Source organism: Nerophis ophidion, linkage group LG07 (genome assembly GCF_033978795.1).
Source record: "Nerophis ophidion isolate RoL-2023_Sa linkage group LG07, RoL_Noph_v1.0, whole genome shotgun sequence".
NCBI classification, from domain to species: domain Eukaryota; kingdom Metazoa; phylum Chordata; class Actinopteri; order Syngnathiformes; family Syngnathidae; genus Nerophis; species Nerophis ophidion.
In genome coordinates, this window is record NC_084617.1 from 31,027,365 (window position 1) to 31,051,399 (window position 24,035).

At 35.2% G+C, this 24,035-nt stretch overlaps 1 protein-coding gene across 2 annotated transcripts; it reads right to left on the reverse strand.

The window, feature by feature from the left end:
- Positions 1 to 12,947: 12,947 nt before the first annotated feature.
- hoxb2a (homeobox B2a) lies at positions 12,948 to 23,978 on the reverse strand. 2 transcript variants are annotated; one of them, XM_061905950.1, is made up of 3 exons: positions 23,337 to 23,978; positions 13,255 to 13,944; positions 12,948 to 13,137 (listed from the first exon to the last, which is right to left on the reverse strand). In XM_061905950.1, exons 1-2 carry the CDS (start codon positions 23,734 to 23,736, stop codon positions 13,301 to 13,303), a joined length of 1,044 nt encoding a protein of 347 aa, XP_061761934.1. In that variant the 5' UTR covers positions 23,737 to 23,978; the 3' UTR covers positions 12,948 to 13,137; positions 13,255 to 13,300. The 2 variants fall into 2 exon arrangements, with proteins under 2 accessions (XP_061761934.1, XP_061761933.1); XM_061905949.1 differs by having other exon boundaries at positions 12,948 to 13,944; positions 23,337 to 23,969.
- Between the last annotated feature and the right edge of the window lie 57 nt (positions 23,979 to 24,035).

A 24,035-nucleotide genomic window follows, 5' to 3' on the forward strand; every position in this document is an offset into this window, starting at 1 on the left:
TGAAAAAGGGCCAATTCAGTTTGAATGGGAAAAATGTCCTGGAAAACCTAAATTCTGGGAAATCTGGGATGTTTTTTTCTTAATAAATCAAGGGAAAGACCGCAATTCTCAAATAGGCTTAACAGTTTGAAGTTAGAACGGTTTTAATCGGATGGAAAATGTGGACGGTAGAGTGTGCTAAAAACTGGAGAAGAAGAACTAGATGAGGCTATTCCTGAAGCACGTGCGTGCAAAGGCTCCAATGCTGAAGTTGAACTAAAATCCTGAATTTTTTTTTGTAGAATAGTTGAAACTGGTTAAAATGTAAAAATTAGATATTGGGTTTCACTATGTAAAGCGCTTTGAGTCACTAGAGAAAAAGCGCTATATAAATATAATTCACTTCACTTCACTTGAAGTCGAGCACACAATTCCTGAACAGGCTGAATGTTTTGAAGTTGGAACAGTTTGAATCAGATGAAAAATGTGGGAATTGTGAAACTTTGAAAAATGTCCCATTGATTTCAATGGGAATTTCCCCAAAAATGAGGAATTTCAGGAAAAGAGGGAATTTTTTTGAAAATGCTCAAAAATTTGAATGTTCTAAATGAATTAAAATTATTGGTGTTCCATCCATCCATCCATTTTCTACCGCTTATTCCCTTTCGGGGTCGCGGGGGGCGCTGGCGCCTATCTCAGCTACAATCGGGCGGAAGGCGGGGTACACCCTGGACAAGTCGCCACCTCATCGCAGGGCCAACACAGATAGACAGACAACATTCACACTCACATTCACACACTAGGGCCAATTTAGTGTTGCCAATCAACCTATCCCCAGGTGCATGTCTTTGGAAGTGGGAGGAAGCCGGAGTACCCGGAGGGAACCCACGCATTCACGGGGAGAACATGCAAACTCCACACAGAAAGATCCCGAGCCTGGATTTGAACCCAGGACTGCAGGACCTCCGTATTATTGGTGTTGGATTTTTTACAATTGGTTGGAAAATTAAAAATGTTGAAGTAGTAACATTTCTAACTGCAAAACGGTGTTACTGAATTCCTGGAATTTCTGGAAAAACGGGTGTCTTTACAGTTAAAAAAAAAACTTAGTATTTTTGTCCTGTTTAAGAAGAATGTTTGGACAATAAAATGGTAGAAATGCGTTCAAAAATGTGGAAGGAGAAGTCGCCAGAAAAAGTTGTAAAAAAAGGGCTTTAGAAAACCAGAAATTCTAGAAATTTCTGGATTAATTTTGAATTTAGAAAAAAAGCAGTTTAAATTACCAGGATGGTGAAATATGTTGAAGGTGGAATGCTTTAAATTGGTTGAAAAATGTGAAAATGGTTTAAGTTTGAAAAATGGCCAATTCAGTTTGAATGGGAAAAATGTCCTGGAAAACATGAATTCTGGGAAATCAGATTTTTTTTTTTTTTTTTTATTAATCAAGGGAAAGACCGCAATTCTTGAACAGGCTGAACAGTTTGAAGTTGTAACGGTTTTATTCGAATGGAAATTGTGGAAGGTAGAGCACGCCAAAATCTGGAGAAGAAGAAGAACTCGATGAGGCAATTCCTGAAGGACTTAGGGGTGAATGCTCCAATGCTGAAGTTGAACTGAAATCCTGGATTTTTTTTTTTGAGTTGTTGAAGTTGACCACAAAATTCTTGAACAGGCTGAATGTTTTGAAGTAGGAACAGTTTGAATCAGATGAAAAATGTGAGAATTGTGGAACTTAAAAAATGTCCTATTGATTTCAATGGGAATTTCCCAAAAATGTCCCCCAAAATTTTGAGAAAAGCGGGAACTTTTGGGAAAATGCTAAAAAATGTGAATGTTCTGAATGAGTTGAAATGGTTTGTTTTGGAATTTTGTTTTTAAATCGGTCGAGAAATGTCCTGATTAAGAGGAATGTTTTGACGATGGAAAGGTTGAAGTGTACTTAAAAATGTGGAAGGAGTGGTCGACGGAAATGGTGAAAAAAGGGTTTGAAAAACTGCGAATTCTGGAAATTTTTGGGAACTTGTAAAATGTCCAGGATGAGTGGAATATGTTGTACCCACAAAGCTTTCATTTGGTCCACCAAACATTATCAAATGGAAAATTCAGTGGTCCAATAAAAAAAAGTGCTTCTCTTCGTGCAGTACTTGTCACACACGGAAGGGGGCATCAGTGAGGCACAAGTGTCAACAAAGCAGCAGACTTCAGTAGAAGAGGACACCAAACATGTAAACAAACATGGCGATATTAAGTCACACAAACAAAGAAAAGTGGAGATAAAATCGAACAAAAATATATTTTCACCCAGTCCAATTGAATGATTGTTGATTGATCGATTGATAACTATGTATCAGAGGACCTATTGATGAAATAAGGAAGTAAAACCAGCAGAGAGCAGTAGAGATGAAGTATGCACAATGTAGTTGTTTACATTGTTTTGTCTGTGTCCATAAAGATCCTATGTATCTTTCTCTCTAAAAGACAAATATCAATTATATCTGTAAGTGTCAATAATTGGTTTACAGTAGAAAAACAAGACAAAATAATTTCAAATAAGAGTTTTGTTGTTTGATCCTGATACAAAAGGTACTTTAGAACTTAGGCATGTTGTGGAGTGCAAACTAAAATCTGTCATGCCTGTAAATTAGGTTTATGTTCGATCATGTTTATGTTTTGTTTTTAGACTCTTGTTTTCTGTTTTGCACTTCCTGGTTTTGTGTGTCTACATAGTTACGCATTAGTTTCCACCTGGTCTCCAAGTCACGCCCCTGCCCTCAGTCCCACACCTGTTTCTCATCATCATAGTCACTATTTAAATCATTTGTTTGCTGTTCATCGGCCTGGGAACTTTGCTATTACTTGTGCTTATGCATTCTGCTTACTGCAAACTGCTCCAACCTTCATGCCATGCTTTTCGGTTTATCTACGCCAAGTAAGTTTTTGTTTGTATTTATGCCACTGTGCAAGTTTTGGTTTGTTGTGTATCATTGATAGTATCTTTTCTTTATTTGTAGATAGTCATGCCATTGTGCTGTTTTGTTTTAAGTTTAGTGTAGATCATTATCCGCCACCGAACGCGCCCTTTGTTTTGCCTTTTGTATTTAGTATATTAATGAATTAATCATGTACCTGAATTCACGCCTGACTCGTTCCAAATTCCCTCTGCATCGAAGAAGCAAAACTAATCCAAGTCAAAGTCCTGACAATATCAATATTAAAACCAGGGGCGTCGCCAGACATATTTCACTAGGGCACGTGCCCCACTGTTGATCTGCAGTGCCCCAGTAAAAATTTCACCAATAAAAAAAAAAAAAAAACTCTTCAGAGTTTTAAGTCTACATAACATAGACAACAGTGCACATACTACTTAGGATGTTAATTGATTGCTACTGTATTCACTCTAACAATGAGCACATGGCTAATTAATATGGTAATTTATTCACGTGTGGATCGAGACTTCGGTTGAGAGAGAGAGAAAGAGAGAGAGAGAGAGAGAGAGAGAGAGAGAGAGAGAGAGAGAGAGAGAGAGAGAGAAGGGGGCTGCGAATCACTGCGTGAGGTAGGTAACGTTAGCCAACAACAATTTGTTAATTAAATTATTTTGATTTTGATTTGACTCAAACTGTAACTCCTAGATGGATATCAGAAAGTTAGTCGCCGGCAGCAGAGAAGAAGCAGAGGGACTGAGAGATGTAAGTGAAGTCCTAGCTAGCTAGGCAACATCATTGTCTTAAGTTGATGCTAAGTTAGCTAACATTATTCCTTGTATCAAGACAAACATATTCATTTGCTGTACGAGCTGTCGGGGGAATTTCCAATGAACATGAAATATCATGTTGGTTATTGTCTGCTGGTTCTGCATCAATGATGATTTGGAGTAAGCATGTATGAGTTGAGTGCTTCTCAAATGGTTTATCTTCAGGAAGAAAAACATTTTTCCATTTCATCAAGTCGTGAGCCAATTTTTTAATCATTCAAGTTTAGGACAGTAGACTCGTCTTGTTAATCGGTGTGACTTTGACTAAAATAATCTTGTTTTGTCACCAGAAAAATGGCTACAGCTAAAGCATCTGGTTTTGTTTCCAGAAAAAATTGTATCATTTCTGTATTTGTTTTCAGAAAGATGGCTGAAAATATCGAGTTTTGTTGCCCCATTTGGATTTATTAAAAATAAATTTCCATGTCCGTCCTGAGTCCTCCTCCAACTTCTTAGTCGGTGTGCCTTTTGCTAAAATACTCACTAATAGTCACTAGAAAAAAGGCTAAAATAATCTGGTTTTGTTGCCACAATTTGATTTTTTTCTCCCTAAACTTTTTTTTTCATGCACACATATGACTGCGACTCACTGAAAATGACACACAATCCACTTTTATGTCACGACCCAGCAGTTGGGAACCACTGGTCAACTGTATAACAGTTACTGTAATATTTCCATGTCTGTCCAGAGTGATTGACCACTTTGCAAAAATGAAAACGAGACGTTACAGTTTACTTCTCAGAAAATGATTCCCTGAACAGACACACAACAGTTGTTCATTTATTCTACTACTGTGGCTTTATAGTTTTGTGTATATTGTATAGTTTTGTGTATCTGAAATAGGATTAACCACATTGCCATAAATGGAAATTAAATAATATAAAAGAACCCAGAGATGTAGGGGTGCTTTATTTTTTGTTTTACTTCTGTAGATGTTAAATTTGCAGATGATTACTGCAATATATATTCAAAAAAGATTCATTGCTCTTCCTTTTTGCTTTTACCAGTAGCAGTTTAGAAGTCTGGAGTAAAAAAGTGCACAAGTAGGTCAAATGCATGAGTTAATTTCAGGTGGTTAATTAAAGATCCATACAACATAATCTGATATGATTTCATAGTTTAAAGCACTATTTATGTATTTTTTATGATAAATAAGTGCTAAAAATGTTTTTGCTTGCGCGCTTTGCACGCTCACATGAATTATTTGTGCCCCAGGTGTGCCCCAGTACAGTATTAGATCTAGTGACGCCCCTGATTAAAACCCTTTAAAGATAAAGGTGAAACCTGAAACACATGTTTAGGTTTCAGTTTCAGTTTCAGATTATTTCCAACATGCATACGAGACAATGTTATGCATCACATACGTCCTTTTTCATTACAGTGCGTCCGAAAAGGATTCGGAAGACACAGAGTTTATTTAATCCTAGCCCTTTTCATACATAGCAATTTTTTCTAATTTCCTTGTTCTCTGTAACGGAACACTGAAAAAAAAAAAAAAATATGATATCATAAGTAAACAAATATTAAATACATGAATAATATTTCACTCAAAAATAAAAGTATCTTGAACTGAATCATATCGGTGCTTTGTTTGATTTATTTTCTTAATCCATCCCAGAATATAATTCCACATACGGATATGCTGAAGGTTTAAAGTGTCGTACATGCACACAAATGTTTTGAATTTGATTTTCCTCTGATTTAAAACAGTTGCATGCTCGTACAACACTTAAAACCTTAATTATACAAATGTTTAAAATCTTATTTTCTTCTGATTTAAAACAGTTGTGTGGTTATACAACACTTAAAACCTTTAGCATACAAATGTTTTAAATTAGGTTTTCCTGTCATTTAAAACTGTTTTATGCTTGTACAACACTTAGAACCTTTAGCATACAAATGTTTAAAATTAGATTCTCCTCTCGTTTAAAATTGTTGTATACTCGCACAACACTTAAAACCTTTAGCTTATGCGTATAGTCTGAAGTAATAACTCATGCTAGATTGGAAAAATAAAAAAAGTAAACAAATAAACACATCAATGTTGCAACAAAGCAGGAAAAGAATTAAATGAAAACAAGATTTTTTAAATGTACAACAACAAACGTGACGAGTATCAAACATGTCGCCATCGGGAGACCAGCAGAAGTACTGCAAGCTCATGGGAAATGATGCAACTTCACTTAATTGGTGCAAAAAAAATTTTTTGCAAATCAATAAAAATAATCTGCAAATAGTGTGTGACCATGTAATACTCTTACATATCAGTAAGTGGCAGCAGGTATTTTTATTTGCTTTGCAAAAGTTGGAACGTGTAGGGTGAGACAAGGATAGTTTGGCGTGATCCCAACATGCAGAGACAGCGTACAGGTAAAAAGGTATGCAATGGTAAAACCAACAATAGGAAAGGAAAAGGCAATGAAGCATAGGTATGGCTAGGCGAAACGAAAGTAAAACCGTACTGGCTGCTAAGTAAACAAACACAGAATGCTGGATGACAGCAAAAACTACACACAGGAAAACACCAACAAACTCAAAATATGACCTGGTTGAGTTTCATTTTTTTTAACGTGCCTTTGTATTTTTTTTATGTAAAAAATGTGTTTTGGCTCAAAAGTTTGAAAAAAAAATGGATTATACCATCCATCCATTTACTACCACAAACTCGGACTTGGGAGGCTTTCAGAGAAGCCAGGGAAAATGACTTACGGACGGCTTCGAAGGGATTCGGGACCAGCATCCGCCGCCTCAGGAGGGGGAAGCGGTGCCCTGTGTAGGGTGAGGACAGCATGCTGCTGACCTGGACTCAAAATGTTGTGGATCGGATATTTGGAAGACATCCTCAATCCCACTTACATGTCTTCCTGTGAGGACTCTGTGGTGCCAGTGCCTCTGGCTGCTGGGTCTGGTGCAAGGAGATGGGCATTGGTGTGTTTTGTGGTAGCGCGTGGTCATTGGCTGGCGGAATTGTTTGTTGCCGTGTTGGTTGTACATATACAAGTACATACAATATATATATATATATATATATATATATATATACATACATACACTCATGCATATAATCACCTTTCATCAAATATATATTAACGTTGTTGCCCTAGGGTAAACTGGGTAACATGTGGCACACTGAAAAAGCTTAGCCTGTTTTACTATAACAATCTACAAGGTTAATACAGTTGGTTTCTTTTTATTCCCCTCCATTTATCTGCTTTCTTTTGTGTTTCAAGTTATCTTTACATATATGTATTGTTGCATTTGAACAAGTCTGTTGTTGATAATAAAGGTAATTATTGTTAATGACCAACACTGTATATATATATATATATATATATATATATACGTATATATATATATATATATATATAGATATATATATATATATATATATATATATATATAGAGATATATATATACATATGTATATATATATATATATATATATATATATATATATATATATATATATATATATATATATATATATATATATACACAGTGTCGGTCAAAAGTTTACATACACGTGTAAAGAACATAATGTCATGGCTGTCTTTAGTTTCCAATCATTTCTACAACTCTTATTTTTTTGTGATAGAGTGTTCGGAGCAAATACTTGTTGGTCACAAAAAACATTCACGAAGTTTGCTTCTTTTATGAATTTATTATGGGTCTACTGAAAATGTGAGCAAATCTGGTGGGTCAAAAGTTTACATACAGCAATGTTAATATTTGGTTACATGTCCCTTGGCAAGTTTTACTTTTGGTGGCCATCTACAAGCTTCTGCTTGAGTTTTTGACCACTCCTCTTGACAAAATTGGCGCAGTTCAGCTGAATGTGTTGGTTTTCTGACATGGACTTGTTTCTTCAGGATTGTCCACACATTTAAGTCAGGACTTTGGTAAGGCTATTCTAAAACCTTAAGTCAAGCCTGATATAGCCATTCCTTTACAACTTTTGTTGTGTGTTTGGCGTCATTGTCCTGTTGGAACACCCAACTGCGCCCAAGACCCAATCTCCGGGCTGATGATTTTAGGTTGTCCTGAAGAATTTGGAGGTAATCCTTTTTTCCATTGCCCCATTTACTCTCTGTAAAGCACCAATTCCATTGGCAGCAAAACAGGCCCAGGGCATAATACTACAACCACCATGCTTGATGGTAGGAACGGTGTTCCTGGGATCAAAGGCCACACCCTTTCTCCTCCAAACATATTGCTGGGTATTGTGGACAAACAGCTCCCATTTTTGTTTCATCAGACATCACATGGACAAAGATAAGATCTTCTGGAGGAAATTTCTGTGGTCAGATGAAACAAAAATGGAGTTGTTTATGTATGTGTGTGTGTATATATACATATATATATTGACAAACCAAATAAAAATAACCAGATACATATCCACAATCTAAATAATGAATACAAAGTACATAAAGTGTAATATAATGCATAATCTAAAGCAATTATTTTTTATGAATAATAATATTTACAAAAATAATAATTTAAAAAACAATCATGATATGACATATAATGTAATATGATTTATTATAATGCAATGTAAAGTAATATAATATATAATTAAAACTTATATAAACGAATAAAATGTATATATATATTTTTTAAATGAGCAAACGTGAGCATTAAGCTAGCTTACTAACATGGTTCTGTTAGGCCACGTGCTTCAGTCCAAAGAAGAAAATGAAAAAGAAATGTGTCTTCTTTAAACATTGAAGACAAAACAGCTGACTTGTTGGTGTGTCACACCTGAGTTACGCAACATCTCACCTGCAGGCAGGAATCATGCAGCGATGCTGACGGAGGAGATAAAGCTGACAGCCAGAAGAGAGACATTATTAGAACACTCCCATGATGCAACATGTCTCCTCGCTCGCTCATGTTAGCATTTGAAGATGAAATATTGCCCTCTGTTACAGCAGGGGTGTGAGTGTGGATGTGGTCTTTCTATCTGTGTTGGCCCTGTGATGAGGTGGCGACTTGTCCAGGGTGTACACCGCCTTCCACCTGAATGCAGCTGAGATAGGCTCCAGCAACCCCCACGACCCCGAAAGAGACAAGCGGTAGAAAGTGTGTATATATATATATATATATATATATATATATATATATATATATATATATATATATATATGCATGCATGTACTACTACCATATGCATTACAACTATCATATACAGTACTATTATCATATGCAGTACCACTATCATATATTGCACTAATATCATATTTAGTACTACTATCATATACAGAACTATTATCAAATACAGTACTACTTTCATATATACTACTACTATCACATACTGTACTCATATCACATGCAGTACTACTATCATATACAGAACTACTATCATATACATAACTACTATCAAATACAGTACTACTATCATATACAGTAATACTGTCATATGCAGTACTACTATTATATACAGTACCACTATCATATGTAATACTACTATCATATACAGAACTACTATTATGTCCAATACTACTGTCATATACAGTACTGCTATCATATGCAGTGCTACTATCAAATAAAGTACTACTATCATATATAGTACTACTATCATATAAAGAACTACTATTTGGGGGGTGGGATTCATGGCATTGCTGATTTGGCTTGGTTCTTCACTGTGTTCCTTCCTGCTAGTACTTCCAACTTCCAGGACAGCATGGACATCTCCAAAAGGCTCCATGCTGAAATCAAACCTGCACCATCGGCAAAAAAGGACTGTGGAATTTGTACTTTTACACCACCAGGGTCCAAATGTGTAATATCAGTGATATATTAGTACATATATGTAATACATGTGACATTTTAATACATATATGTAATATATATGACATAGTACATATATGTTATATATGTGACATATTAGTATATATGTAATATATGTGATATATTAGTACATATATGAAATATAAGTGACATAGTAGTACATATATGAAATATAAGTGACATATTAGTACATATATGTAATACATGTGACATTTTAATACATATATGTAATATATATGACATAGTACATATATGTTATATATGTGACATATTAGTATATATGTAATATATGTGATATATTAGTACATATACGAAATATAAGTGACATAGTAGTACATATATGAAATATAAGTGACATATTAGTACATATATGTAATACATGTGACATATTAGTACATATATGTGACATATTAGTACATATATATAACCTACTCAGTGGCCTAGTGGTTAGAGTGTCCGCCCTGAGATCAGTAGGTTGGGAGTTCAAACCCCGGCAGAGTCATACCAAAGACTACAAAAATGGGACCCATTACCTCCCTGCTTGGCACTCAGCATCAAAGGTTGGACTTGCGGGTTAAATCACCACAAATGATTCCCGGGCGTGGCACCGCTGCTGCCCACTGCACCCCTCACCTCCCAGGGGGTGAACAAGGGGATGGGTCAAATGCACCTAGTGTGTGTGTGACAATCATTGGTACTTTAACTTTAACTATATATGTAATATATGTGACATATTAATACATACATATATGTAATAAATATGACATATTAGTACATATATGTAATATATGTTAAATACTAGTACAGACAGTTTATATAATATATGTGACAAATTAGTTCATATATGTAATATATGTAACATATGTTACATATTAGTACATATATGTAATATATGTGACGTATTAGTACATATATGTAATATATGCTACATATTAGTACATATATATTTAATATATGTGACATATTAGTATATACGTACTATATCTGACATATTATTACATATATGTAATATATCTGACATATTATTACATATATGTAATATATCTGACATATTATTACATATATGTATTATATGTGATGTAGTAGTACATATATGTAATATATGTCACATATTAGTATATATATGTAATATAAGTGACATACTAGTACATATATTTAGTTCTGAATAATGTTTGCTTTTAATGTATTGACAAATGTGAGGATTGTAAAAATAAAAATGTGTAAATTCATCTTAATATGAATATTTAGCAGAACATGTAAATAATACAAAATATGGGATTTTACAATATGAATTGTTTGAGAAATATAGAAATGAATAAAAGTGTTGATTTAAAAATTAATAGAACAACTTTAATACAACACGTGTGCGTATTAACAGTATTATTATTGATGACTATTTAGAAAGTGTGAGTCTCCATGTTGCCTTCAGCTGTCTGCAAGCACACACTCATCCTGTAATGGCTGCCATCGTTCATTGTTTGCATCCTGCTTTGTCTGCAGCCATTTTAGCTGAGAGGAGGAGGGGCAGCAAGTTAGCACAACACTCGGATTCTGAGAGGCAAGCTGCTCACTAACCTTTCACACGCCACCTCTAGCAAAACAGGATGTAGACGCCTCATCAGACATTTTCATAAACACACCAGACTCACTTGATATATCATCTGTTTAAGGTTGAAATATCATTTGTTTAATGTTGAAATATCATCTGTGTAATGTTGAAATATCATCTGTGTAATGTTGAAATATCATCCATGTAATGTTGAAGTATATTCTGTTTAATGTTGAAATATCATCCATGTAATGTTGAAGTATAACCTGTTTAATGTTGAAATATTGTCTGTATAATGTTGTAAAATCATCCGTGTTTTTAAAAAAAAAAATATGTTTAAGGTTGAAATATAATCGGTGTAAGGTTGAAAAATCATCTGTGTAATGTTGAAATATAATATGTGTAATGTTAAAATATAATCAGTTTAAGGTTGAAATAACATTTGTGTGATGTTGATATATCATCTGTGTAATGTTGAAATATAATCTGCATTATGTCGAAAGATCATCTGTGCGATGTTGAAATGTCCTCTGTTTAAGGTAGAAATAACATCTGTGTATGGTTGATATATAATCTGTACAATGTTGAAATATAATCTGCATAATGTTGAAATATCATCTGTGTAATGTTAAAAAACTACACCACCCAGCTAGAAGAGAAGAAGCAGGAATTCCAATAAAACAGCACATTTTTTACCTTGTCTTATATATATATATATATATATATATATATATATATATATATATGTATACTTATATAGGGACTGTCAAAGTTTCCGTGATAATAAGTTTTATATGTGTGTGCGTGTGTGTGTGTGTTTTTGTGTGTGTGTATATATATATATATATATATATGTGCGAGTGTGTGTGCGAGTTGTAAATACATATATATGTAAATACATATATATATAAATACATATATATATGTATATATATATATATATATATATATATATATATGTATATATATATATATATATATATATATATATATATATATATATATATATATACATATAGGGACTGTCAAAGATTCCGTGATAATAAGTTTTATATGTGTGTGCGTGTGTGTTTTTGTGTGTGTGTGTATATATATATATATATATACATATATATATATATATATATATATATATATATATATATATATATATATATATATATATATATATATGTGCGAGTGTGTGTGCGAGTTGTAAATACATATATATGTAAATACATATATATATAAATACGTATATATATGTATATATATATATATATATATATATATATATATACATGCGAGTGTGTGTGCGAGCGTGTGTGTGTGTGCGTGTGTGTAAATATATACATATATATATATATATATATATATATATATAGCACATACATACATATATATTATATATATACTACACACACACATTCGTTATATAATGCATATCCATTTAAAAGTATTCATTCAATTATTTAATTCGATTTAGTTTAAATAATTGAATTCAACAAATCATCTAATTAAATTAAAGATATTTTCCTAACGTATACATTTCATGTGTGCAATATACACAGGGCCATTCTACAGATGTTTTTGTAACTTAATAAATATATTTCAAAAGTCCATCAATTCTTAACCTTTAATAAATTATGTATTAATATATTATATAGTTATAATGATGTATTATTGATTTATGTATGTTCAATTGTGTAATATGTGTATATTAGCATACATGCCCACAACACATAAATTACTTTCTGTAAATCTCCTCAGACTAAAATAAAAACACACTAAAGGCAAAGTATTGTTTGTCATTATTGCAAAATGAATGTAAATATAACGTGTGTGTGGATATTGAATGGAAAAGGGACATCCCAGGAAGAAGAAGACAAAAGCACGTGTTAAATGTCTATTTGTCTTTTATTATCATATCAGTATTTCACTATGAAAATATGTGTACAATAAATAATTTGGATTTCACTATTCAAGAATCGTAATAAATAAACTAATTGAAATCATCAGTAGGTCTTTTTTTTATTTGTGTTGTTCCTCAGTTTAGATCCTCTAACGAGTCCACGCAGTTCCTGAGAGCTTTTGGAGCAAAACATCATAAATAAATCCACAATTACACAACAAAAATAAAATTGAAAAACGGTCTAATAATTGTTCGTCGTAAAAAACAAACAAAAAAAAGATAATAATAAATACCTGGAATGAGAAAAGGGACAAAAAAAGCCCGTGACGTCACGCGGGATCAGAAGTTGAGGTGCTGCAGGTCGATGGTGCACAAAGTGCTGGTGAACAAGTCCAAGTCCTCCTCCGAGAAGTTCACCGGACTGTTCAGGGAACTTTGCAGCGACAAAATCGCGTCTTCGTCGGAGAAGAAGCCCAGCTCGCACACCTTGGAGGTCGTGGACGGCCCACGTGACGACTCGCAGCTCCCGTCCCCTCCGCGCTTCTGGGCGGTGGCGAGCGTGTCCGAGTCCTCGCTGACGGGCGCCGGTAAGCCCCCGCCCTCCCGCGTGGGATGTGCATTGTCCCCGCTGTCACGGGCGTGGGCGGAAGATGGATGGCCGCTCCCCGCCTCGCCGTCCGAGTCTTCCCCCGCCGGCTGGCTAGAGTACGGGGACGAAGCGTCGGCGGCTTCCAGCGGCTCCAGGCTGCCGGACGACTGGTGCACCGTCTGCCGCTTGTGCTTCATCCGCCGATTCTGGAACCACACCTTCACCTGCCGCTCGCTCAGGTCCAGCAGGGCGGCGATCTCCACCCTCCTGGGCCGGCACAGATATTTGTTGAAGTGGAACTCTTTCTCCAGCTCCAGCAGCTGCGTGTTGGTGTAGGCGGTGCGCAGCCGACGGGAGGCCGAACCCCCCGCCTCCGAGCCGGCCTGGTTGGGATCTGAGCACGCGGAGGAAAGGACGGAGATAATTATAATGTTCATTTGTGGGGGAAAAAAAATAATAATCATAATAATGAACAATAAAACATGGTCACGTGAACCGCCGACAAAAATACGTGAACATTTCCAACAACTTGTCATGGTTTTGGATCTGAGAGTTTTATAACGTCCATTTTTTCTACATTTTCTGCTGCTATTTTCCAGCTTGTGGCTCCACAGTAACCAGACACCATTACGCATCACCACACTACGGAACGGGCCGAGGGTAAAAAAGGAGTCAGGATGTTATCCATCCATCCATTTTCTACCGCTTATTCCCTTTTGGGGTCGCGGGGGGGGCGCTGGCGCCTATCTCAGCTACAATCGGGCGAAAGGCGGGGTACACCCTGGACAAGTCGCCACCTCATCGCAGGGCCAACACAGATAGACAGACAACATTCACACTCACATTCAAACACTAGGGCCAATTTAGTGTTGCCAATCAACCTATCCCCAGTCAGGATGTTAATCGTAGGTAAAAAATTATCATTGTTGAACGATCCGAGCAGTTATTCTGGCGTCAACTTTGGGAGGCTTCACAGTAACTGGAAGATATTACAAATTTCCTTAAACTGCAGAAAGGGCCAAGGGTCAAAAAGGAGTCAGGACGCATGTGCGTTAAAAAATAAATACCATTAAAGGAACTTATTGCGTTAACTTTGACAGTCCCAATACATGTGTGTGTATATATATATATATATATATATATATATATATATATATATATATATACTGTATATATATGCACACATATGTATAGCGGTGTACTATTGCGGATATTGAATAAGAAAAATACATCAAAATACATCATTAGCGCACACACACACACGCACACATTCCTGTATTTGTTACCTTCTTGGGACCTGAGAAAAATGCCTACCTCTTTCGGACCACCCTTCCAAATATATATATATATATATATATATATATATATATATATATATATATATACAACATTAATAATGTATACATAATATACCAAAATAAAAAATCTTGTTGTGAAAAATTAGTCTGAATTTCACAAGAAAAACTTTGCATTTTGGCAGTGTTAAAATAAAAGTCGTCATTTTAAAATATTCAGTAACTGAAAATGTGTGCAATCTTATGATAAAAGTTTGAATTTTACTCAATAACAGTCGCAATTTTACAAGAAAAGCTTAAAATGTTGGCAATTAAATGAAATAAATTGTAATTTCAAATAATTGTTTTCGACAAAAGTCCATTTTATAAGAACATTTTAGAATTTCGGCAATTTTATAAAAAGAGTTGTAATTTCACTCGACAAAAGTCACAATTGTATAAGAAAACGTTAACATTTTGGCAATATTATAATTATAAGAAATGTCAGTATTTTACAAAAACAACAAAAAAAAATTGGCAATATTGTGATAAAAGTCAGAATTTTAGATAACAAATGTCGCCATTTTGCATCATAAAGTAATAATTTTATATTAAAAAGTAATAATTTTGGCAATATTAAAATACGAGTCGTAATTTTAGTCAACACAAGTCAAAATGTTACAATAAAAACTGAACATATGTGCAATAATACGATAAAAGTTGGAATTTTAGTCAATAACAGTCGCAATTTTACAAGAAAAGCTTAACATTTTGACAATTCATGAAAAGAGTCGTAGTTTTACTCGACAAAAGTAACAATTTTATAAGAACATTTTAAAATGTTGGCAATATTATAATAATGGCCGGAATTTTACTTGGCAAAATGATAACAAAAGTCATCATTTTACTCAAAAAATGTCACTATTTTACAAGAGCAACAAAAAAATTGGCATTATTGTGATAAAAGTCAGAATTTTCGATGACAAATGTTGCCATTTTGCATTATAAAGTATTAATTTTACATTAAAAAGAAATAATTTTTTCAGTATTATGATAAAAGTTATCATTTTAGTCAATGCATATCCAAATGTTAAAAGAAAAACTGAACATTTGTGCAATTATATATGATAAAAATTAGAATTTTAGTAAATTTTAGACAATTTTATGAAAAGAGTCGTAATTTTACTCAACAAAAGCCCCAATTTTATAAGAACAATTTAAAATTTTGGTCAATGTTATAATAATGGTTGGAATTTTTCATGGCAAAATAAGTCATTATTTTACTCAAAAAAATTTCACTATTTTACAAGATCAACAAAAACATTGCCAATTTTTTTGATGAAGGTCAGAATTTTATATGACCAATGTCGCCATTTTGCATGAAAAAGTAAAAAAATATATACATTAAATGAGTAATAATTTTAAGAGAAAATATTGCAATATTACAGAAACAGAAACACAAAATATGAAAAATTGTTCCCAATTTTATAAGAAAAAAGTCAAAACATTGTGAGAAAAAGACTGCTTTTAGTTATTTTTAAAATATTTAATTTTTTTTGTTTATAATTGGTTTTTAATCTTCATTATTTATTTCAAGTTATTACAGTATGTCTCTATTTGAAAAAGTATTTTTTTAAATACATTTTGGCCAAAGGGGGCATGTGTCAATTTCCTACAAACACTTGTTATTTCATACGTTGGCTTGTTATTTTATATGTTGACCAGAGGGGGAGCACTTTTAAAAGCGACAAACAGTCAATTTTAAAAAAATTCCCGATTCACACCCATTCTCGCAATGACATATTTTAATAATAACAATGGAACTTTTCAAAACAGATTACAGGTTAGAAAATATCCTTATGTTCGCATGGAGATGGCCTAAAAGTGTCTGATTTTTAAAATCAATTTATAAAAATTATGAATGGATTTAGAATAGGATAATAATAATAATAATAATAGGACTCTGAGGTGAATCAAATTTTTGTGCAACCTTGATGACTAAAGTTATCGTTTGCTGTGATTATTTGCAAATGCAAATATATATATATATATACATATATATATATATATATATATATATATAATACAAATGTCCTCTTTGCTAGCATGTAGCATAGTGATATGAACCTGCCCAACCCCCAACAGAGTATTCCCATAAGTGTCGTCATTATAGACAATTGTTCCAACATGGCCACCCTCCAACATGGACTTTTTCAGCATGAACATACAAACTATGTTAATGTTACTAACATCAAACAAAGCCACCGTTAGCATGAAAATAAAGACTATATGTTTATGTTATTGGAATCCAACATGGCCTTCTTCAGCATGAACTTAAAGACTATGTTTATTTTATTAGCATTAAACATGGCCAATATCAGCATGGACATAAAGACTATGTTTATGTTATTGGAATCCAACATGGCCTTCTTCAGCATGAACATAAAGACTATGTTTATTTTATTAGCATCAAACATGGCCACCATCAGCATGAACATCCATCCATCCATTTCTTACCGCTTGTCCCTTTTGGGGTCGCAATGGGTGCTGGAGCCTATCTCAGCTGCATGAAAATAAAGACTAAGTTTATGCCATTAGCATCCAACATGGCCGCCTTCAGTTTTAACATAAAGACTATGTTTATATTATCAGAATCCAACTTGGCCACCTTCAGCATGAATATAAATTATATGTCTATGTTATTAGCATCCAATATGGCTTCCTTCAGCATGAATATAAAGAATATGTTTATGTTATTAGCATCTAAAATTGCCTCTTTCATCATAAACATAAATTGTATAATTATTATATTAGCATCCAACAAGGCCACCATTAGCATGAACATAAAGACTATGTTTCTATTATTAGCATCCAACATGGCGACCATCAGCATGAACATAAAGACTATGTTTATGTTACTAGCATCTGATATGGCCTCCTTCAGCATGAAAACAAAGACTATGTTTATGTTATTAGCATCCAACATGGCCTCCTTCAGCATAACAAGTAAGACCATGTTTATGTTGTTTGCATCCATCATGGCCACATTTCAAAATAAACATAACAACTATGTTAATGTTATTAGCATCTAACATGACCTCCTTCAGCCTGAACCTAAATACTATGTTTATGTTCTTAGCATCCCACATGGCCTCATCAGCATGAATATAAAGACTGTATTTATGTTATTAGCATCCAAAATGGCTTCTTTCAGCATGAACAGAAAGACTATGATTATGTCATTAACATTCAACATGGCCTCCATCAGCAGGAACATTAAAACAATGTTTATGTTATCAGCATCCAATGCGTCCACCAGTAGCATGAACATAAAGACTTTATTTATGTTCTTAGCATCCAACCAGGCCTCCTTCAGCATCAACATAAAGACAACATTTATGTTACTACCATCCAACATTGCCACTATTAGCATTAACATAGAGACTATACATGTTACTAAGAACCAAAAGGGCCTCTTTCTGCGTGAACATCAATCAATCAATCAATGTTTATTTATATAGCCCCAAATCACAGATGTCTCAAAGGACTGCACAAATCATTACGACTACAACATCCTCGGAAGAACCCACATAAAGACTATAATTGTCATTAGCATACAACATAACATATGGTTTTAGCATCCAACACAGCCACCATTAGCGTGAACATAAAGACTATATTTATGTTATTAGCATTGGCATTACAACATGGCCACCTTCATCAGGAACATACATGCAATTTTTATGTTATTAGCATTCAACATGGAAAATCATCGGCATTAACATAAAGAGTATGTTTATGCTATTAGCATCCAAACCGGCCTCCTTCAGCTTGAACATCAATTCTGTGTTTATGTTATTAGCGTTCAACATGGCTTCTTCAGCATACCAATACAGACTATGTTTATGTTACTAGCATCCAACATGGACACCTTCAGCATAACAAAAAAGACAATGTTTATGTTATTAGTATCAAACATTGCCTCTTTCAGCATATCAATAAAGACTATGTTTATGGTATTAACATCCAACATGGCCTTCTTCAGCATTAACATGGCCACCATCAGCTGAAAATAAATACTATGTTTATGTTCTTAGAATCCAACAAGGCCTCCTTCAGCATGAACATAAAGACTATGTTTATGTTATTAGCATCCAACATGGCACCCTTCATCATGAACATAAAGACTATGTTTATGTTATTAACATCCACCATGGCCATTATCAGCATGAAAATAAATACTATGTTTATGTTATTAGCATCCAACATGGCCTCTTTCAATATTACCATAAATACTATGTTTTTGTTATTAGCATCCAACAAGGCCTCCTTCAGAATAAATATAAATACTATGTTTATTTTATTATCATCCAACATGGCCACCTTCAGCATATCAACAAAGACTATGTTTAGGTTATTAGCATTCAACAAGGCCCCCTTCACAATGAATATAAATACTGCGTTTATTTTATTAGCATTCGACATGGCCACCTTTAGCATTACAAGAAAGACCATATTTATGTTATTAGCATCCATAATGGCTTCCTTCAGCATGGACCTAAAGACTATGTTAAGTTATATTCATCCAACATGTTGTCCATCAGCATAAACAAAAAGACTATGTTTGTGTTATTAACATCCAACATGACCACCTTCGGCATAACAATAAATACTAACTTTATGTTATTAACATCCAACATGGCCACCATCAGCATGAACATAAATACTATGTTTATGTTTTCAGCATCCAAATTGGCCTCCTTCTGAATGAACAGAAAGCCATGTTTATGTCATTAGCATACAACAAGATCTCCTTCAGCATATCAATAAAGACTAACTTTATGTCATTAGCATCCAACATGGCCACCTTGAGCATAACAAGAATGACTATGTTTATGTTATTAGCATGCAACATGGCCTTATTCAGCATGAACATAAAAAGTATGTTTATGTTATTAGCATCCAACATGGCCTCCTTCAAAATGAACATAACGACTATGTTCATCTTAATAGCATCAAACAAGGCCACCATCAGCATGAACATAAATATTATGTTTATGTTCTTTGCATTCAACATGAGCTCCTTCAGCATGAACATAAAGACTATGTTTACACTATTAGCATCCAAAATGGCCTCCTTCAGCATGAAAATAAAGATTATGTTTATGTTATTAGCATGAAAATAAAGACTATGTTTATGTTATTAGCATCCAACATGGTCTTATTCAGCATATCAATAAAGACTCGGTTTATGCTATTAGCATCCAACATGGTCTCATTCAGCATATCAATAAAGACTATGTTTATGATATAATCATCCAACATGGCCTCCTTCAGCCTGAACATTAGGACTATAATTATGTTATTAGCATCCAACATGCCCGAATGCAGCTGGGATAGGCTCCAGCACCCCCGCGACCCCAAAAGGGACAAGCGGTAGAAAATGGATGGATGGATGGATGGATGGATGGATGGATGGATGGATGGATGGATGGATGGATGGATGGATGGATGGCATCCAACATGGTCTTCTTCAGTATAAACATAAACACTATGTTTATATTCTAAACATCCAACAGGGCTTCTTTCACTATGAACATAAAGACTATGATTATGTTATTAGCATCCAACATGGTCACATTCAGCATGAACATAAAAACTATGTTTATGTTATTAGCATCTAACATGGCCTCCTTCAGCATGAATATAAACACTGTGTTTATGTTTTTCGCATCCAACATGGCCCCCTTTAGCATATCGATAAAGACTATGTTTATGTTATTATCATCCAACATGGCCTCCTTCAGCATATCAATAAAGACTATGTTTATGTTATTAGCATCCAACATGGCCTCTTTCAGCATCCAACCTGGCCTCCTTCAGCATGAACATAAAGACTATGTTTATGTTACAAGCATCCAACCTGGCCTACTTCAGCATGAACATAAAGACTATGTCTATGCCGGGTGTCGGCAACCCAAAATGTTGAAAGAGCCATATTGGACTAAAGATACAAAAACAAATCTGTCTGGAGCCGCAAAAAATTAAAAGCCATATTTCATACAGATAGTGTGGCATGAGATATACATTGAATTATGAGGACTTAAATGAAACCAAATGAGCTCAAATATAGCTACAAATGAGGCATGGTGATGCAATATGTACATACAGCATGTTAGCATCGATTATCTTACAGTCATGCAGTGACCAAATATGTCCGATTAGTACTCTCCACATAAGTCAATAACATCAACAAAACCCACCTTTGTGCATTAATGCACAACGTTATGAGTTTGGTGGACAGAATGAGACAGAAAAAGAAGGGGCATAAATCACGTCTTAGAAAGTCTGAAAAAAAGTTATGCATGTAAACAAACTAGGGTGAGTTCAAGGACCGCCAAAATTAGTAGGACAAAACGGCGCTTGCAAAATATTCAAATCTGTGAAGCATGTTTAATATAAAAAGTGTGCTTTATAGCCATTAGGGGGGTTCGTGTCATGTTTGTCCTCCTACAGAAACCAAATTAAAAGAAAAAATATGTTTTTTTCTCCTCATCATTCCCATTTTTCATATATTTTTGAAAAATCACCAGCGGGCGGCGCTAAAGAGCCGCATGCGGCTCCGGAGCCACGGGTTGCCGACCCCTGGTCTATGCTATTATCATCCAACATGGCCACTATTAGCATGAACATAAATACTATGTTTAAATTATTAGCATCAAACCTGGCCTCCTTCAGCACGAACATAAAGACTGTTTACGTTATTAGCATCCAAACTGGCCTCCTTCAGCATGAACATAAAGACTATGTTTATGTTATTAGCATCCAACCTGGCCTCCTTCAGCATGAACATAAAGACTATGTTTATGTTATTAGAATCCAATCTGGCCTTCTTCAGCATGAACATAAAGACTATGTTATATTATCAGCCTCCAACCTGGCCTCCTTCAGCATGAACATATAGACTATGTTTATATTATTAGCATCCAACCAAGCCTCCTTCAGCATGAACATAAAGACTATGTTTATGTTTTTAGCATCCAACCTGGCCTCCTTCAGCATGAACATAAAGACTGTCCATCCATCCATTTCCTACCGCTTATTCCCTTTCGGGGTCACGGGGGGCGCTGGCGCCTATCTCAGCTACAATCGGGCAGAAGGCGGGGTACACCCTGGACAAGTCGCCACCTCATCGCAGCGCCAACACAGATAGACAGACAACATTCACACTCACATTCACACACTAGGGCCGATTTAGTGTTGCCAATTAACCTATCCCCAGGTGCATGTCTTTGGAAGTGGGAGGAAGCCGGAGTACCCGGAGGGAACCCACGCATTCACAGGGAGAACATGCAAACTCCACACAGAAAGATCCCGAGCCTGGATTTGAACCCAGGACTGCAGGACCTTTGTATTGTGAGGCAGACGCACTAACCCCTCTGCCACCGTGAAGCCCGAACATAAAGACTGTGTTTATATTATTAGCATCCAACCTGGCCTCCTTCAGCATGAACACAAACACTATGTTTATGTTATTAGCATCCAACCTGGCCTCCTTCAGCATGAACATAAAGACAATGTTTATGGTATTAGCATCCAACATGGCCTCCTTCAGCATGAACACAAAGACTATGTTTATGTTATTAACATCCAACCTGGCTTCCTTCAGCATGAACATAAAGACTATGTTTATGGTATTAGCATCCAACCTGGCCTCCCTCAGCATGAATATGAAGACTATGTTTATGTTATTAGCATCCAACCTGGCCTCTTTAAGCATGAACATAAAGACTGTTTATATTATTAGCATCCAACCTGGCCTCCCTCAGCATGAATATGAAGACTACGTTTAACGTTATTAGCATCCAACATGGCAACCATCAGCATGAACATAAAGACTATGTTAATACCTTTAATAATGATCTATATTTAATATGTATTAATGTTTAATATTTAATAATGTTGAATGATGTTTAATAATGTTTACTAATGTTTAATAATGCTTAATAATGTTTAACAATATGTAATATTGTTTAATAGTGTTTAATAATGTTTATTAATATTTATTAATGTTTAATAATGATAAATAATGTTTAATAATATTGAATAATATGTAATAATGTTTAAAAAATATTGAATAATATTGAATAATATTTAATATTGTTGAATAATGTTTAATAATGTTTACTAATGCTTAGTAATGTTTAATAACATTTAATAATATTTGCTAATGTTTAATAATGTGTAATACTACTTAATAATATTTAAATATTTAATAATGTTTAATATTGTTTAATAGTGTGTTTTAATATTTAATAATGTTTATGAATGTCTATTGATGTTTATTTTAGTTCTATGTTAATAATGCAGCGATATCATGATTCATACATGCAATCATCAAATGTATAAATGCATGATTGCAAAGTAAAACAAAACATAAAAAACAAAAAAGCACATTGGGGTCGTGGGTGAGGACCAAATGTCAGCTTGCATTCCCGTCACGAGTACCGACCTGAGGGGGACTCGGCGCCCGCCGAAGCATAACCGGAGGCGGCGTGCGACGGCGAGGACGAAGCGGGCGGGACGGCGGTTCCGGCAGCGGCTTTCGGACATTTCTTGGCCGACTTCTTCTCTTTCATCCACGGGAACTCGTGCGCCAGGGGCCCCGCCGGCGGACCGTTGACCCTGCGGCGGTCCCGCTGGCTGCTGCACGCCGGCGGTGTGGCCTGGCCGCCGGCGGCGCACGGACTGAGGCTGGGGATGATGTGTTCGAAGGGAGGCGGAATTACTGTCGACTCCTTGATTGATGAAGTGTGAAAGGCGTCCAGGACTGCGGGGAACGACGTCAGACACTCGGCGAGGGACGGCTGGCTGTTGATGAATCCCATCTCTCTCTCCACCTCAAAATTCATCGCTTCCCGCAGACCTCACCGTCCAAGGCCGAAGCGCGTCCCGCCTGCTCCCGACGTCCCGGCGAGGATGACGCCACTAACGCGGTATATTTGTGATATTAGTGGCGCGCGGGGACTAGCGGCGACATCAAACACTAGCTCGCAGGGGCGAAAATGCAGCCAATTCCTGCTCACGTGACCGGCGGGAGCCAATGGGAGGCCACGGCCTGGCAGCGGCTTTGGACGCTGGGAAGATGCAGAATAGTATTTGTCGGGGGAAATGTCGGGAACGGAGGCTCATATGTGGCATTAAAACACGG

What these genes read in the sequence shown, in the direction of transcription:
- hoxb2a (XM_061905950.1), bottom strand. Translation starts at nt 23,736, where the DNA reads ATGAATTTTGAGGTGGAGAGAGAGATGGGATTCATCAACAGCCAGCCG. An exon ending in GGGCGCCGAGTCCCCCTCAG is followed by an intron (nt 13,945 to 23,336) that starts GTCGGTACTCGT and finishes CCGCGTGCTCAG; the next exon opens with ATCCCAACCAGGCCGGCTCG.